This window comes from Opisthocomus hoazin, chromosome 15 (genome assembly GCF_030867145.1).
Source record: "Opisthocomus hoazin isolate bOpiHoa1 chromosome 15, bOpiHoa1.hap1, whole genome shotgun sequence".
Classification (NCBI taxonomy): Eukaryota; Metazoa; Chordata; class Aves; order Opisthocomiformes; family Opisthocomidae; genus Opisthocomus; species Opisthocomus hoazin.
In genome coordinates, this window is record NC_134428.1 from 23,137,828 (window position 1) to 23,155,928 (window position 18,101).

At 55.6% G+C, this 18,101-nt stretch overlaps 1 protein-coding gene across 3 annotated transcripts in view; it reads right to left on the reverse strand.

The window, feature by feature from the left end:
- PEMT (phosphatidylethanolamine N-methyltransferase) overlaps positions 1 to 18,101 on the reverse strand; it is a 45,179-nt gene that overhangs the window by 19,764 nt on the left and 7,314 nt on the right. For all 3 annotated transcript variants that reach the window (XM_075436732.1, XM_075436731.1, XM_075436730.1), the window contains exon 3: positions 1,023 to 1,138. In XM_075436732.1, the coding sequence (XP_075292847.1) occupies positions 1,023 to 1,138 (116 nt within the window). The remainder of the gene's footprint in view (positions 1 to 1,022; positions 1,139 to 18,101) is intronic.

The window sequence follows — 18,101 nt, forward strand, 5'->3', positions numbered from 1 at the left end:
AAGGCAGGCAGAAGGCTTTGCATTGCTTCCCAGACAACAAGTGACTATGTCATTTGTGCAAGAGACTGCTGAGACATTCCCCAGCGAAAGCCAAGCCCGCTGTGTCACTAAGACATCAGCAGAACACACACATGCTCTCTGCATTGCCTCCGTTCAATTACGGCCCCCTTCACCGCAAGCTTTCTTACAGTTTCTGCAATAAGCAGTAGCGGGGATAACGGTGAAGGGCAAGGGCAGGTCTTGGTGTCACTTCCAGGAAGGCAAAGCTCTTAAATACACGTGCAAAATCCAACCTGAAGTCTCTGTGCCTGGGAAATTATCCAAAGCACTATTCAACCCATTAGCTCTGACCCTGGCATAATTGAATCTGGGAATTTAGTGAGAGAGTCTGTCTCTCCTAAGAGCATTGAAGATAAAGCCTACCAGATCGCAGATAAATTGCTGGCACTGAGGAAATCTTCTGCAGTAAAACCTCTCTGCTGCACTCAGGACGTCAAAGGACGTATTCCCATGGTGTAGGGTGTATCAGTCATACAATACCATCAGCTAGCACAGGTGGTATTTGAAGAGATTGCAGATAAGAGTTTAAAAAGACTGTTTGCTAAGTGCACAGATAATCCTGCTCTTCTGCACAGGAAACTGCAGCTTCTTAAAAACAGGTTTAATTTGGTGTATGATTTTTTTTTAGGAGAAAAGTAAAAAAATTCTGCTGTTCCGTATGATCCACCCTGGGCAAACAGCCCTCCTGTCACCGGGGCTGCTCACCGGGCAGGGGTGAGAGCAGAGCAAGGAAACCTGCGCTGCTCAGCCACTGTTGACACCGGCGATTTCGGCCATGCAGCCGCATCCCTCATCTATATAACACATCCTGGAATAAATCTGCTGCTGGCTGAAGGTATCCAACCACGTAAAAGCCACACGCTGCAGCCGGATCCAGCGCAGCAGAGCAAGTACCCCTCACCCCCGCGCCCTGCGGCGGCATTTCTTTGCATGGATACGTAGCAGTCGGGTTAGCTCCTTACCAGTGGCTCCGCACGCAGTTCAGCAGCAGGATCACAGCGCCCAGGCAGTAGCAGGCAGCACGCGGAGAGCCGAAGGCTCGGCTGAGCGCTCGCGTTTTGTGCTCCCATCTGGCTACCTGAAGAGACAACAGAAAACAAAGCGGGTAGTTGGGGGTGCCGGGGTGAGCGCTGCCCCGGGAGCGAGCCCCTCGGCCCCACGCCATCTGCACGGCTTCGTGTGAGAAGCAAGCAGAGGCCACTGATGGGACGTGGCTTAAACCAAGCCTGGGGATGAAAGCTCCTTCTCCTACCCGCGCCAGCCCCTGCTAGTGCTGGCATTGCTCTGTTCACGCCAGCCAGCAGCACTGGCTCATGGAAAAAAAACCTACACATCGCTTGTGGGGAACACATGGCTTGGACAATGTATGCCCAACAAGGCTGACAGCATTGCTAAGGCTGTCCCCAGGCCACTGAAGCTAACAGATCCCTGCCACGGGGCCTAGTATTGCTCTCCTGGAAGGAAAACAGATCCCTCAGTATGGGACGGACCACAGGAACACCCAGCTCTCATTTTCAGGGCTCTGCCATCTCCTGCATCCAGCTGTAAGGATCATACCTGGCAGGAACAACCCCTCTCTGTTCACCTCCAGAGAAGTTCACAAGCACTCCCTCGGGTAAGACCTGCCAGGCTGGCCAGGAGAACAGCTTCCACTTGTACGGGCTGAACCAGTCGTCCTTCGTTAGCGCTCAGCAATTGCAGCCATTAAAGGCTCACCCGTGCTCCTCGCCCATCCCCGCACGGCTGTCTCAGCACAGCCCACACGGCACATCAGCCACAGCCCAGGGCTCGCGTGCACGCAGCAGCGTCTCCGGGGAGGCATCAGCATCCTTTACAGCACGCTCTTCCCCGGCTGCAGCGTCAAACTCCGGGTTCTGCAGAGCAGCAGGAGCTGACAGCCCCTGCCCAAAACGCCCCGCAGCCAAGGAGATGCCCCCTCGCCCTGGGAGGCTGCTGCATGCAGGTGGCTGGAGCTGCTCCCGAAATCTGCAGGACTGGATCCACCCAAGCCACCAAATCCAGGACCCTCACTCCCAAGCTGGTGAAAATCCTTCCAGCTACTCTGTTTTCCACCTTTGCTGTATCCCTCGGCAAGCTGTCGCTGTTTTTATCGCCTCTTTTAGGCTCCCTTTTCAGGAGCCAAGCCTGGGGTTTGGACCAGCCCCTAAATTCAAGCCAAGCAGCGCACACCAGGGCAGTCCAGCGGGAGGTGGGAGTCAGCAGAACATCTCAGCACCAATGTGCTCCTCAGACACGGCTGGGACTTCATTAGCTTCAAATGCACTTTGCTCCCTCGCACGGAGCCTGGGCAGCTTCTAGGGGGGGCACCTGCAACCCAGCTACTCGTCTGCTCTGAACGCATTTGGTAATTTATTGGCTCTGAGCAGAGAAAGGCAGCTCCGCAGGTCCCGCTCTCCTCCCAGGCTGATGCAGAAGCACCAAGTGCTGGTGGTGGAGGGGGACTGCTGACTTCAGGAGGGCAGAGAGATGAAAACCTCTGATAAGCAGGGCACTGATTTCGCATGCTGAGAGCTGATTCAATTAGTTATGCAATGATTGCTCTGAAATTACAAATCCACTCATGACAGAAAGAGCTGCTTCACTGCCTTTTTCTGGCTGGTATAAATAGTTTGTATTCTAAATTGAATTTAAAACACCGTGCGTCATGCTGCTGCTAAAATGGGAGCTGCCGTTTGAGCGCTGCGAGAGAAAGAAATATAGGGTGAGTTACCACCTATGGAAAGGAAAAAGAAATGGCCATCCAGGTGACTGAGTCACAGATGGAAGAATGCAGCCACGCGCCAGTTACACGTACCAACTTCCTAACTCCCTGGACGTTCTTCTGGTGGCGTTTGCCTGGATGGCAGCTCCCGGCTCGCTTCGAGAGCTTCGCAAAGCATCTCAGGCACCGGCTGCCGGGATCGGGGGGCAGAGCCCGTGTGCTGCTGGGAGCCATCGAGGAGGCCTCGTCCTTACCTTCGCCTTCGGAAAGGCGCATCTGGGCAGCGACGGAGCGCGCTGCGGCGAGGGGACGCGTTCCCGAGCCCTTCGGGGCAGCCGCCGGCTCGGCTGCGTCGGGATCGCTCGCAGCACAGCCCGGCTCACGCTGCGTCACCTCGCCGCTGACTCCCCGGCTGGGACCGAGATGCCAACTTTCATTTAGCTGTCACAGCCGTCAGAGGGGACATCGGGCTCCTTTCTGAGCCCACGCGGGAGCCGTCACAAGCAAAGCAGAGCGGGAGCCTGCGTGGGGCTGGAAGCGGCAGCGCCCGCCGGGCCCCGCAGCGATATTTCAGCAACAATTAATTTGTTCCGGTTCTGGTTCTATTCCTTGAACAACTAATTAGTTCTGGCTCGGTTCTAATTTTCTAATTTTAGTCATTTCTAGCTAATATTAGCTCTCGTTCGACCCATGGCTATGCAGCTGGCTGAATGGTTTTATAAAATCATGAGCTGACGTGTTACTTACTGCATGATGGATGCAAACGCTTCCAGCATCCTCCGCGGCCGCGTGCGGGGTACGGCAGGGCTGGGACCGGCAGCCTCCCGGGGAGGGCTGCGGCTATTCCCGGGGTGCCATCCGCCCTCCCAGCCCAGGCCTGCACCGTGCCACCCACGGGCACCCACAGCATCGGGGGGTAAAAGCCCCACGCCACGGCTGCGTGTCCCGGCGAGGGAGGGAAGGAAGCGTTTTTCTTTTTCTTCCAACCTCCGAGTTTGGAAGCGGAGTTAAGACGAAGTTTCCTGACTCACCCAAGGGTCAAAGCAACAGAAAAATTCAAGACTCCTTTTCCAAAGCTCCCAGCCCACTGCTTTCACTTTAGGCTACTTGGCGAGGGTTCCAAGTAATTTTTTTTAATGTTTCCCCCAGTGCTCGTTATTGAAATCAATCAACGAGCGGATGTGGCTGCAAAGCCGGGGAGTGCTCTGGGGTCCCATGTTCTGCCTTTGGCAGGCCGTTTCGGCGCTCGCCGGGGCAGGCGCAGCCGGCTGATGTCCCCTGGGAATCTCCTCCTTCTTGATGTAAATTTGGGGCTGATTTCTACGTAACCGAACCGAGCCATCTCCCCAACCGCTCGGGCAAGCGCGTAAACAAAAATGAAAGCACCGGCACGCATCCCCAGCGGCTGCTCTGGTGCAAAATGGAAAAGCTCTGAGGTTTCTTTTCTTTTTTTCGGGCAGGCAAACCTTCCCGAGCCGCCTCGCGAAGGGCCGCAAACATCCATTCGAAAAGCAATTTCGCCTCACCAACCCGCCTCCGCAGCTGATCAACGGGAAATGCTCTTTACAGCTGTGTGCGCCTGGCAGGCCATCGCCTCTCATTAATATTTAGTATTTGTTTCAAGGAAATTGATTATTTTTGTCTGCCGTCCAGGGAAACTGGCTTCTGAACGTGCTCCATTTTAATCTGCTCAAGCCCAGCACCAAAACCGAGACTTTGTGCTGTTTCACATGACTCCGTTTCTGTATCTGACTCGCCCCAGAGATGGGGAACGAAACCAGATAGCCCAAAGGCTCAGGTCTGAGGGATGTTTTGCATCTCGATGCTGGTCTATGTCCTCACATCGCCCCATCGCCATAGCATCCGACGAAGACCGTGCCAGCATTCATCCCTTGCAGGGTGCCGGGGAGGCTGGGATGGATCAGCAGCTCCCTTCACCCAAAGAAAAACCGAAGTGCCGGAGGGCTGAGGCGAGCGGCTGCTTCCCAGCTCTCCGGGGAGCAGGCTGGCAGGGCTGTGCCCGCGTCCCGGGAAATCCCAGACCCATTGCCCACTCGGGGAGACGCTCTGCCCGCTTCTGGGGATGCTCTTGCCCTGGCCAAACCATTGGCATAAAAATGTTCAGCGCCCAACTGTGGGCTGGAGAAAAGATGACAGTGAATAGGATATGCCGCCTTCACCGTACCTGTCTCGCAGTATTTGCCAGCGTGAAGGGTTTTGCCCCATCACATGGGGTCTAGGAAGCAACCCACCGAAAGACCTCAAACTCAGAAACTCCATGAGAAGCCCAGAGGAAGAATGAGCAGCTGCTTGGAGCACATCTGCACCCAAGAGGATGGGCATGCACAGGGTGAGCCCTGGATGCAGAGACAATTCTGCCCAAACTCAAAAAAAAACCTTAAGAGAAAACTGACCTGAGCAAATTTTTAAACTTTCTCCTTCAGTGGGCCCTCTCCTAGGCCAGCGCGGGGCTGCGTCCTGCTGCGGGCGCTGCGGCAGGAGAAACCCCGACTCTGGATGCTCCACGTGAGCATCTCCCACCAGGGGAGACGTGCCCCGGCTAGCTCGTAACCCAGTGAAGGGGCAGGAAACCTGAGGTTACCCTTCCTTCACCCACGGGGACCAGAGGCACCGACCTGTTCCCCTGCCACAAAAAATCCATTTTTCCTTTCTGATTCCCTCGTTAAAGCGTAACGACATTCTCTGCTCTCTGTCCCTGCTTGGATGCTGGGAAACAACCCTGCTTGCAGCTATTACATTTATCTAAAAGACAGGGAGGAAAAAGATACCCCTGAGCACCCAAACTCCAACTCTGATGCTTCCCGGAGCGAGCAGGGAAGCAGAGCTGACCCAGAGCAGCAACAGTGCAGGCTGCAATGTAAACGCAGTCCACCGCCGGCTGCGCGCCGAGGCCGGCTGACCTTTGCCGAATGCTGGCGGAGGCTTTCTGGCTGTCCCGAGTGACTGTGGAGAAAAGGAGTGTGGCCTGACCTTATCCCTCCCGACGAACCGCGCTCGAGCCCCTCTGCAGTCGGCAGCGCTTGGCGTGTGCCGGCCGGGCAGCGCCGACGGTGCTGGCTGAACACTGCGGCCAGGCTGAAAGCTCCAGCCTGGGTCTGAGCGCTCGTGCTGCTTCTAGGTGAGAAAAATTCTGCTTTTCTGGGAGACTGCAAACCTCAGGAAGGACGGGAGGGGAAACCGCGGGGCTGGTCCTGAGGAGGATCGTGCACGGCAGCCGGCACAGCGCTGAGCCCCCGGCACGGGAACGCCGCCAGCCGATGCCGGCACGTGCCCATGTGCAGCCTCATCCGAAACACTGGCCCACCGGGCACCGGCACAGGCTTTCCGAAGGCATGTGCAGAAAACACCCCTGGGACTGGCGTGCCACTGGCAGCAAGAACATGATTAGCAGGAGCTCTGGGCAGCGAAGGCAGGAGAAAAAGAACAGAACAAACCACGGTTTAATTTGTACAAGCTGGTAATTATAGTTGCTATCTGTCTGAAATCTCTATTGAGTTTATTTAAATATGTTCTCCGTGAAGGCCATTCAGACAGGAATTATCAAGGTGTTGCAGCAGAGGAGATAATGCCATGCAGTTTTCAACAGATCAAGGACTGATTAGGAGGAATTAATTAGCTGCTTAAACAGTCCTTGACTCGCCGCAGCAATTAGCTGTCACCTCCCCGCAGTCACGTTCCCCAGCGATATGAAGCGTCCATCAGAACCGCCTTCCCCGCACCGCCGGCGAGCGCCGGGCCAGCCCCGGGTGGGCACATCGCCCGGGACTGAGCCCTGAGCCCGCGAGGTTTAGCCGGTGCCCGGGGCTCGGCGGACGGTGCATCGGGCTGCGGCGACTCCCTTGCACCCGCCTCGGTGCCCATCACCTTCCCATCGCCGGTCGGTACAGCTGCATCCGCGGAGACCCCCAGCACGAGGAAGACAGCGGATGCCTTCCCCCCTCCAGCCAGCCCCTCATGCATCCCCCATCCACCATCTCCATGCCACGAGCCACCCATTCTCAGCTGCGCTCCATCGCCAGGGCCAGCTGATCATCCAGCAGCCTTAATCCCACGTGCCGTGGCTCGCTGTCCCTTTGGCATTGCTCCCACCTCTGCTCACCCGAGCCGTCACCCAGCCTCCCCAAAGCCCCCATCCCACCCAGCCCTGCCCGCTGCAGCCCTCCTGTCCCGCCGCAGCACTGCTCGGGGGCCTTTGCTGCTCGCTCCCATCCATCCCGGCACAGCCCCCGGTGCAGGACCCGTCCGCGGGGCGCAGCTGAGGTGGGCACCGGCTCCGGGGTCGGCTGGGAGCGGGTGCCGCAGGGCGAGCACTAAACCTTGGGAAGAGCTGGCATCGCAGAGCTGCCTGGGGAAAGGGGGCTGAGCTGTCCCCAGCCGGACACTGCCCAGAGGCAAGAGGAGAAGCCGGTGCTCAGGGATGACCACGAGACCCCCTTCTGTCCCTCCTGCCAGCACAGCACCCCGGGGGAGCCGGCTGCCAGCTCCTGCCAGCACCCTGACAGGTTCCACTTTGATAATTGCTTCTTGCCTGCACAGGGAAAAGCCGCAGCAGCTCCGGACTACCCGATCTCCAGACTGAGCTATTCCTCCAAAGGCTTCTCAACTCACAGGCACTCAATTACGGAGAGCCACGAGACGGTAATGCAGCCCGAAAGCTTTTTAGCAGACGATTAAAGCCCTGCGAAGTTCACCCACTAAGTACTGGAGCAGCAGCTTCCAGTTCATGCAATTAAAACACTGAAGCGATATTAGAAGAGACAAGCACTGTCTTAACGGTTTCGTGTGAGCTGTAAAACAGCGCAGGACAGAGACTTTGCCCCCGCAGCTTGTAAAGGCGTTTTTTATGGTAATGCACCACGAAAGGATGCACCCAGAGATGGACTGGTGATGAGCAACAGGCGCTGGGGACAGCGGGTGACAGCCCGTGCCCGTGGAGCCAGGGCAGGGCAGGGACTCCCATCGGAGCCTGGAGGCTCTGGGCACGCCAATCTGACGGGCAGAGACCTGACACATGTCCGAAGAGATGGGGACAGCCCAGCTCAGCACACGAAGAAGGTCTCCCCAGGAGGCTACACCAGTTAGTTTTTCCCCTTTCCCATTTCCCCACTGGTACGATGGCTGTAGCAGCTGTCAGCAAGCTGCAGCTGAGCAGGACGGTTTAGCTCATCCATGTCTGCCAAGGGCTTTCAGTTTGGAAAAGAAGGCATCCATTTGACTCAAGGAAGACTTTTCCATTGCCTTTCACCGGCTCTGGACACGGGGTGGTTGTTTATTCCAGCCAAAAGAAACAGCAGCGGGGTTTCGGAGCGACGGGGTTTCGCTACACGGACTGGCTACGCGAGGAACGACCGGCCGGAACAACGGGGCTGTACACCCCGGTGACACGGAGGGGAAAACCACACGTTTGCAGGCTCTCACAGTGGAACCAGAGGCTTGGAAAGCACAAAAGGCTGCCAAAAAATGCGAACATCCAAGGGGCTGATGAAGAGAACGACCTACAAGCGCAAGGGAGGGCGGGCTCGTTCTCCAGAACGAAGGGGCTGGTTGTGGAGCTGCAGCGCTGAGACGAGCCGGCACGACGAACCCTCGCTGCCCGCCATGCCCATGGCCCAAACGAGCGAGGGAAGAGGACGGAACGCAAGCCGGCGTGCCTCTTCGAGTGACTCACTCCTGACCAACGCCGCTGCCGAGGGGCTCAGCGGGGGCCAGGCTGAGCACTTCGACACAGGGAGCAGAGTAAAGGGACTTCTCTTCTGCAGAAGTGGAAAGCTGACTGTTAAAGAAACCCAGCCTGCCTCCACCATGTATGAGTTTAGCCTAAAAAATAACCTCCCTGCATCCATCCCCGGTGAAAGTAATTGGACTGAAATGGCACAGGTCACCTCAGCTAACAGCCTTGAGTTGGGGAAACAAAACAACCGGCAGTTAAACAGATAAGGGTTTCGTAAGGACTAGGTACGCTTTACCTCAAAGCCATGCTTCCAGATTACCTCCACACGAGTCTTTACCTTGAATCCACTCATGATAAACAGCTAGATAATAAACTTCATTTCTCTAATAGTGTTTATGTGATCTGTCAAAGTACCATCTCATTAGCTGGTTGCAATAAAAACAAGTCCCTGCTTAACGTACGCCAAGGCAGCCCGGGTCCGTCGATGTTCCATGAGCCACATCCTCTCCTCTTCAATAAAAACAAAACCGACACGGAACATGGGCTGTATTTGCTAGCAATTTCCAACACAAAATCCGAACAGTTTCTCCTCAAGGCAAGGAGCTCATGATTTATGTGCGAAGAGCTGGAAGCTGAAGGCAGGTGATTTCGAGTAACCCAGAACGAGCTGTGTTAATTAATTTCGAGAAAGGGCATTGGGAGACCTCGCAAGCAGCTCCCCAAGACTGAGCAGGGGAAGGGCGACGTGCCCCAGCCGCAGGGAATCCGCCTGCGTGGCCCGAACAGACTGTCCCGGCCAACAAAACCCACGGAAAAAGTATTTGCGAAATAATGATTTCTCCAGAGCGCAGCAGGGGATGGGGAAGGACCTTTCCAGTCCCAGTCTGGGACGCGGTGGGGATGGCCAAGCACCGAGAGGAACACGGGCTGCCTGGGGGAACGGGGAGCCGCCGGGATCCACCCAGCTCCTCTAAACCAGTAACACCACCAAATAAAACAATCTCCTGAGGTCAGGGAAAGGCAGAGGCTGCCCCTACACAAGTATTTAGGGCTCTACTGGAGCCCAGCGGGAAGGCAAACGCTGCCAGATGAGCACCGCGTGCGCAGGACGGTGAGGAGTTTTGCCCGGTGTTTTGCCAGATTTCTTTTCAACTTCCATGCCCGGATGACTTGGCCCACGCTCAGCTTCCCATTGCACACAGTTCCCACCCAGAAAACCACAAACCTCCCGCTCTCCTACGTTTTTCTGCAGCTCGGAGCATTTTCTCCGAGCGGCGCAGGTCTGGTTTTGCGCAGGCACCTTCCCAAACCGACCAGGAGCAAAGGCGTGCGTCGGTCTCTCGGGTGACTGCGACTATTCTGCCCAGCTCATATCCTGTATTCGCTTATTTTTCCCCTCCCCTGTTGCTCATATTCACGCAACGCTAAAAAAAGCAAAGCCGGGGAAAGAGCCTGAAGTGTCACACACACCGCCGCTTCACCAAAACAGGCCGTCTACCCAAAAAGACCCATTTTCGAACAAAGCGAGCCAACAATAGCACTGACGATGTTTGAACTGGCATCGATTTAGAAAGACAAGCTCTTTGCTGCACCACACTGTCAGCAAGCGCTCAGTACAAACGCCACGTTACGAGGCGAACGCCTCTCTCTTTTTTAAGACTTCCCTTCTATTTTCGCACCTCCGCTCCCGTTACGTTATTTCCAAATCGGGCCCTTGGATCCCAGCCGATCCACAGCGCCGAGGCCAAGTCCCTCTGCGTTCGCTGCAGACTTCAACACCTTGAGTTCAGTTTTAAACGAGGGGACAAAGCTTTTTATCTTCGTCTCAAAGCATCTGCCCTGCTCTTCAAAGCTCTCCAACGACTGCTGCGAACCTCCAGTTCAAATCACTATGGCCGCTGCAAATCAGGCCAGCCTGATTAAAAAACAGTTAATCTAGCTGGAATAGAATAGGACAGTCTTCAGCAAGTGCATCCTGTGCACGAAATGTCCTCTTACTGGACTGAGACAGGTCTGCACTGGCTCCAGGTGAGAGGAGACTGGGGTCACCTAACGACTCGGACATTCCTCGCAGCCTCTGATTTATTGCAAAGAGAGCGAATGAAGCTATACTGGAGATGTCACAGAATCACAGCATGGCAGGCGTTGGAAGAGACCTCTGTGGGTCACCCAGCCCAACCCCCTGCCCAAGCAGGGTCACCCAGAGCAGGCTGCACAGCACCGCGGCCAGGCGGGGCTGGAATATCTCCAGAGAAGGAGACTCCACAGCCTCCCTGGGCAGCCTGGGCCAGGGCTCCATCACCCTCAGAGGGAAGAAGTTCTTCCTCATGTTCAGACGGAACTTCCTCTGCTTCAGTTTGTGCCCGTTGCCCCTTGTCCTGTTGCTTGGCTCCACTGAAAAGTGTCTGGCCGCATCCTCCTGACACCCACCCTGCAGATATTTGTAGGCATTTCTAAGGTCCCCTCTCAGCCTTCTCTTCTCCAGGCTGAACAAGCCCAGCTCCCTCAGCCTCTCCTCGTAGCAGAGATGCTCCAGTCCCCTCCTCATCCTTGTAGCCCTCCGCTGGACTCTCCCCAGTAGCTCCTCATCTTTCTTGAACTGGGGAGCCCAGAACTGGACGCAGTACTGCAGATGGGGCCAATTCAAGTGGCTTTTTGCTCTCCCATATGACCTGTATTTAGTTGCAGCTCTGATACGTGTTCAGGTACCAGGGACCGCGTGAGCACCCAGCTCTGTCACTGCGGCCCCAACCAGTGGGACCTGCAGATGTGCCACTGCCTGCAACTGAAAACCGGGGCTGGGTGCCACGCTATTTCAAGTCAGGCAAACCTTCAAGCCGATGTGGGCCGTGTGAGTGGAAACGCTTTGGTTCTTGTCTCAAAGACCAAATCAGCAGCTCCAGCTCACCCAACACACAAGAGTAAACAGGAGCTGGCAGGAGAGCAGGGGACTGGGAAAGGCTGGGGGTGATCAGCAAGCAGAAGCCTCTCGAGACACAAACACATCCCCACAACAACCACACGCGGAGGAAGAAAACGCAGCCGAGCCGTCCCAGCGCTGCCTGGGACCTCGCGTTCGATGCGCGGGTTTTCAGACCTGGGCATCATCTCTGCAGCTCGCTCTCGTTAATCGGTTTGCTTGGATTCCAGCTCAGCCCAGCTCATTAGCCACACTGCCGAATCCGACACTAATTCCGGATCACTCCTATCGCTACAAATAAATAATAAAATTGCCTCCACGCGGGGGTTGTTTTCTTCCTCTCTCCCCCTAATGCAGGTCTGGTAGCATCTCATGTATCTGTTAATGAAGTCCGTTATACCCAGAGCTTCTCAGCAAGTAAAAATTACAATCATTAGCCAGCGACTGACGAGAGACAGAAACACCACTTTGCCCGGGCTGGCAATAACAGGACGCCAAGTACACGTCCCAGCGAGCCAAGCCTTGCTCTCCCGTGATATGGTACCCAATGTTCTTCATTAGCATCTCTCTTTTTAATAGAGCAAGACAGCGTCCTGCGGCAGGTCGCAATTACACACAACAATTAATTCAGGGAGAAACAATGACGGGTGTCGCAGAGGCACATTTTGCAGCGGGGTTGTCCAAAGGTGAAGTGGAAGACAGGAACATTTTCAAGCCCTGCCTAAAACTGAAAATAAAACAAGCGGAGGCACAAATGACAACACAGCAGAGGAGGCACGACTGGTTTCCTTGTACCCCACTTCGTACTTTTTTGTTTTAAATAGTAAAGAAACAGAACAATATTCTTTTGGTAGTAATACCCCAATGGTACCAGGACCGGCAGTTTCGGACCGGGACTTCTTGTGCCATTCGCAAACAACACACAAAGCCAGCTCGGCTTCTGCCAGAGCTGCAGCCGCTCTCTTGCTGCCCTTTTGTGAAATTAGGGTTTAATTCTCTGGAATAAGGCTGCTAATAAGGACTCCCAACACACCCGTCCTCTGGACAGCGTGTACTCGCTCACCGCTCCCCCAGGGGCCGCGATGGGAGGGGGGGGATGGCAAAGGGGGGAGGAAAAACTAAATACGCCTCGCAGAGCACAAAACGCGAGAGAAATCCAACACCGCTTCGCAGAGTAGTGAGAGTTCGTTGGAAAAGCGGTACTGGTTGCACCGGCCGCGCCGGACGGAGCGCCCGTTTCGGCTGGCGAGCCTCCCGTCCTCTCGCCACCCGACATATCACGTTCCACGCTCCGTGTTAAGCCTCCCCGGGAACATTTCCCACGGCGCCGAGGACACGCATGTTTGCGACGCCGCTGCCGTCCCGGCGGCCAACAATAGCGAGGGACAATTTGATCTTTATGTAACGCGGGCACCTGCGTGCCCTGTTCCCCTCTCCTCGGGGATGAGCTGTTCAAACCTCGCAGCACGCCCAGGAATAACAACCCGAAGGGTTAAACGCAGCCGCCAGACCCCTCGGGCTCGCTGGTGTTATCACCGCGGCGTCTGTGGGAGTTGCTGGGTGTCACCACGTGCCCCGTGTTCCACGCAAGGAACGTAACCCAAAAGCCGAGCGAACGATCGCTCATCCCCAGACCCAGGGATCTGCACCCCAGGGGAGCTCCTTCCCCCTTTCGCAGCCTCAAAGCCCAGCGCCGAGGTGGACATAGGAGCCCTGCACACAGTGCTCAAACCCTCTTACGGTCTTTCGCTCCACACGTTTGGACCGGAGGCCAAATGGATGGAGGAGGCTGAACAAGCCCTAACGGCTCGGAGCCCTGCACCAGCGACCAAAACCTGAGGGCTACAGGCAGGAGAGTAATGTTCCTCGCTTGGGCAACGCAGGCGCTTCGGCTTCCGAGTACATCGATCTCTGGAAAATGACTGCACGACCAAGTCTTGAAATGAAACTAATTCATTGCCGCTCCCCAGCCTTGGGAACGCAATGAGTAACTCCGCAGTCATTAAAACAACGTCCTGGTAAAAATAAACAGGAAAGGGCACTTCGTAGGAATGCTTCACGGTTAAAAATATTGTATCTCGTCTGAGGTCATTCGGTTTTTAATAGGAACAGCCACGCGTGCCCCAAGGTGATGTGATTTGGTGTGGCTCCAGTCCTGTTACGGGTGTACGCCGCAGTCACAGACAGACGGACGGGGTTTCTTTTCCCGGTTCAAAACCCTCCCCGGGATTTCGCAGATCGAGCATCTGCTGTCAGGCCGACCGCAGAAACGCAGCTCTGAGGTGAGAGGCAGGAACAGGAACACCAAGACCACGGGGGGTGATTTTGGGTCCCTCTTCACCCAGCAAGACTGACAAGGAAGACGCCCAACTTTTTCTTTAGAAAAGGGGCATTTCTGTAACAAAGGAGAGGCTCGAGCCAGGCGCGGGCACGCCGAGCACCAGGTGGGCACAGAGCTGATGCTGGAGAAAGGGCAAGGAGGAGAGAAAAGCAGGCAGAAGGAGGACTGTAAAGGCTCATCAAAGCCGCACGGATGCTTTCCTTCCCTCCAAATGTCTTTGTGCTTTTATGGCAAGGAGCTGCTACAATTACAGCTTCTTTTCTAAGAGAAGCACAAACCAGATAATGAGCAAACCTCCCCCCACACAAAGAAGGCGATGAAGGCGTTCTGTGAGCCCTGATGGTCAGGCTTCCCCGCAACAGCCGAAGGCAGAGAAAATTGCTAAAACCCATCTCCATTTCACCCACTTCAGGGGTGTGAGCTGTCGCAGCCGGCTTTTTCTTCCCAAAAGCATAAAAAGGATCACACCAAAAATGATTGTGCCTACACAGACAGCGAGTGAAAACCCTTCAGCCAGACAAAGCGGCAGCTCGCACGTCCCGACCTGCAGAACAAGCCCACGGCTGCATCATCCCTGCTCTGGAGGAGTAAAGAGAGGGAACAAAAAAGATTTTGCAAAGGGAAAAAAAAAAGCAAGGTATTGCCAAATCCAGACGACTAGGTAACGGACCGCAGAGGGTCATGATTTTGACAGCACGTGGGAAAATCCAGGGCTGCCACCAGCCTTCCCTTCCCTGACCCCAGCATTCACTGGGAGACCAGGGGAGTTTGACGAAGCCACACACAAGCGCGCAGGCCTGGGGCTTCCAGCTTTTCTGGCAATCTAATTTATCATTTTCTAAGAGTGTTGCCCCTCTCTCCCAGCACCTGAGCAAGCACGGAGGTTCGGGTGGCTCGGCAGGGAAAAGGAAACTCAGGCAGCGGCTCGCCGGGTAGGGCTATTTCACCCCACTCCACAGCCCTTCCCCGGGGTCGGGGCCATCCCCCGAAATCAAAGCCCCTCGCTCCGAACAGCCGGTGCACCGCTGCTCCCGTCCCTCTGCGAGGAATCGACCAACGCCACTGCCCAGGCACGCTCTGCCCACAGCTCGTGTCCTCCATCAACGCAACACAGCAGCACCAGCTTCCAAAAATCCATCTTTTCTCCCCAGGCTGGGGCACGGGGGTTTCAAATACTTGTTTGCTTGAACTGAGATGAGGCTCCTAATATTTACTAGGAACCAGCGCCCGCCGAGCGCTGCCGTGATCGGGCTGCTGAACTCCTGGTTTTACCCTCCCGAGAGCAGGGATGCGGGATGCTCCTGCCAAGCGCCACTGCCAGCTACTTGTGTCACTGGGGACATGATATAGGTGGTAAAAAGAAGGAGGGTTTTGCTTTACTGATTTACTAATCTGCTTTACTACCCATTTGCTACGGCCATGAGCAACTGGAGATAAGTGTCCCCTCGGAATTCATCAAGGAGGGAGGAAACAGAGAAAATGAGGAAGGGTTTTCTTTGGGGTGCCAACCCTCTGTGCCACCAGCCTGCCGCAGCCGGACCCAGCACCCCCGCCATGAAACCCCAACGTCCCCCTCCATACCACGAGTCTCCAGGCACGCAGGAGATGCAACTGCATCGTGATGGATGCCGGGCAGCGGGTCTTAGGGAAATCACCTCCCAAGAGCACCCAGCAGACTGCACGGCTCCGCATTTCTTCGTCAGAGCAGCCTATTTTGGGAGATCCCATCCTTCTGGGAACTGGGTAGGCTTCTGCTAAACAGTCTGCGCCACGGCACAGCCAGAAAACACCCAGCTCACGTCTGCGATTGCGGCAGGCGTGCGAGCCGGGAAGCCTCCGTCCTCCCCCCGGACAGCCGAAATCCCAGGGGAGGCAGTGGGTTTCCCTGCTCGGGGCTCCTGCAGCTCCCAGCCCCAGGGCTATGCACAAACGCTGCCAAAGCCTGGGGCCACCAGACAGGACCCGTCGTCTTCCATGCTCCGTGGTCTGGGTAGACCATACTGCTTTCTTCTTTGCCTCCAGCTGCATTTTTTGCCTTGTCCTGTGGGATGCAGGTGGTCACAGACTTGTCATTTCATAGACTAACATCACTGATAACATCTCCTCATGACCAGGAGAAAGTGTTTAGCAGGATAGGGACGGAGTGGGACAGAGAGGAAAGGGCCTCTCCCAACTTCTAGGGTCTACAGGTAATCCTCTGATGCATATGGAAATAAAACTCTTAGCTTAACTGTATTTTTTCATCTTTTGTGCATGTGCTGACTTATTCCAGCAGGGCTGCCAGCAGCCCACAGTTTATTTTTAAAACACTAAACAAGCAAAGTCCAGTATATGCAACAAACACCCTGGGTTTCTAGAGAAGCATTCTGCAGAAGCTAAAAATAGGAGGTTCTCTTCTGGGTCAGCTTGGCCATGATCCACAGGGGACTGCGAGGCGAGAGCCAGCTTCTGACCCCGGTTCAGAGCAACGCTGAGCAGACACGTCGCACATCAGCTGGATCCCAAATTCCCGCTGGGAACGGGCACGGGAACAGCTCAGCCGCCCAAAGGATTGCCACCGCCGCGCTCAGAGCCCCGAGGGCTGAGACCCTGCCTGGCTCGACACACAGGTGAAGCAACTTATAGCATCTTATAGTGACCTTACAGCAGCCTTCGGTGACCTTAGAGCAGCCTTCCAGTGCCTAAAGGGGCCTACAGGAAGCATGGAGAGGGGCTTTGCACAAGGTGTGTAGTGATAGGACAAGAGGGAATGGCTGTAAACTAAAAGAGGGCAGATTTAGATTAGATATCAGGAAGAAATTCTTCCCCATGAGGGTGGTGAGGCCCTGGCCCAGGTTGCCCAGAGAAGCTGTGGCTGCCCCCTCCCTGGCAGGGCTCAAGGCCAGGTTGGATGGAGCTCTGAGCTGGGCTGGTGGGAGATGTCCCTGCTGATGGCAGGGGGGTTGGAACCAGATGAGCTTTAAGGTCCCTTCCAACCTAACCCATTCCATGATTCTATGATTCTCTGATCTCAGCTCACAGCTGCCCACCCAGCCTGGGCTCCATGTTCCCCTGCTGCCGCAGGCAGCTCAGCCTGCAAGGACATCGTAAAAAGATCTTGCATGGCTTCTCAAAGAGGATTTAGACGAAAACACCACCAGCCCCAGCCGGGAGGCTGCAGGGAAGCGGTGCTTGGACCAGGCATGTGGCTCATCCTCAAGGTGACAGCGCTCCTAATTGTGTCACTCCAGCCGGCAGGAGGATGCGACCCAGTTTTGGTGCCTGTTACGTGGCTCGCAGCGGTGCCGACACGCTGGCAAAGCTAAATTTAGGAGCCAAGCAGGCGCAGCGTTACACACCCGGCCAGGACTGGCTCCGTTACGAGACGGCCGGAGAATCGATGCCGTCCGCTCACCGCACGCGTTACAGCATCGCTGCAAAGCCCCCGCCGCCCGAGTGGGAAGCGTTGTCAAGTCACTCGGAATAAAATTGCCGCTAAATGCTGTTTGGTGGAGAGAAAAAAAAAACAAACAAGCAAATCCTCGCTCTTTCTCAGGCATTGTAGGAAATGAAAACGGCTATTGCTGCCTGGTAGAAAGTCCAATTATGAATAATGTGCGTTCTTTCCCAGCACAAAGGATGAAAGGCATCAGAGCTGGTGGTGACATTTTAAGACCGGAGATGTAAGAGCGAATCCGAGCCTCGCTGCAAGCCCAGCTTTACCCCAATAAAGAAAAGCTTTCTGCAGTCAATTGCCTTGCAGCGTAGCTTGAAGCCCCGCTATTGATCTAGCATCTGTTACAAGCGGATAATCATCGTCGCCGTGCCGTGGCTCCTACAACGGGATCTAAAAGTGCTTTCCAGATGATGGTTGAGGGCTGTTTTTCTGCTCTCACCCACGGCTGCAGGCAGGCAGAGGTTGCGAGTGGAGCCCACGAAAACTCTCGCAGGTTTGCGGGAGAGACCACGAAAACTCTCACAGGTTTGCAGAATCTGCAGGCCGGAAAAGATGATGAAATCACCCCGACTCGTTCCTCTCCCGACCCTGCAAACTCCAGCTACCCGAGGTGCACTCCCCGCGAGGCTCTGCCTGCGCCAGCCCTCGCACGGCCGTTTCACACCCTGCAATCTCCTTTCCCCAGCACGGGGAAGGACGCACCGTTGTCAAGCCACCGCTCAATCCCTCTGTCCTGTAAGACAGAGAGAAAGAGCTGCTGAAATGCCCCAGCACCCGGCACTTTTCTCCCACCCCCGGGTGGGTTCTTGGCTCGCTAAGGTCTGAATCCCGACAGCTCCCGAGCTCCTGGCCGCTTCCCAGCAGCATGGGGAGGTTTTGGGCCAGGCACCTTCCTCCGGGTTTAGCAAGAAGTGGTCAGAGGTGGGAGCG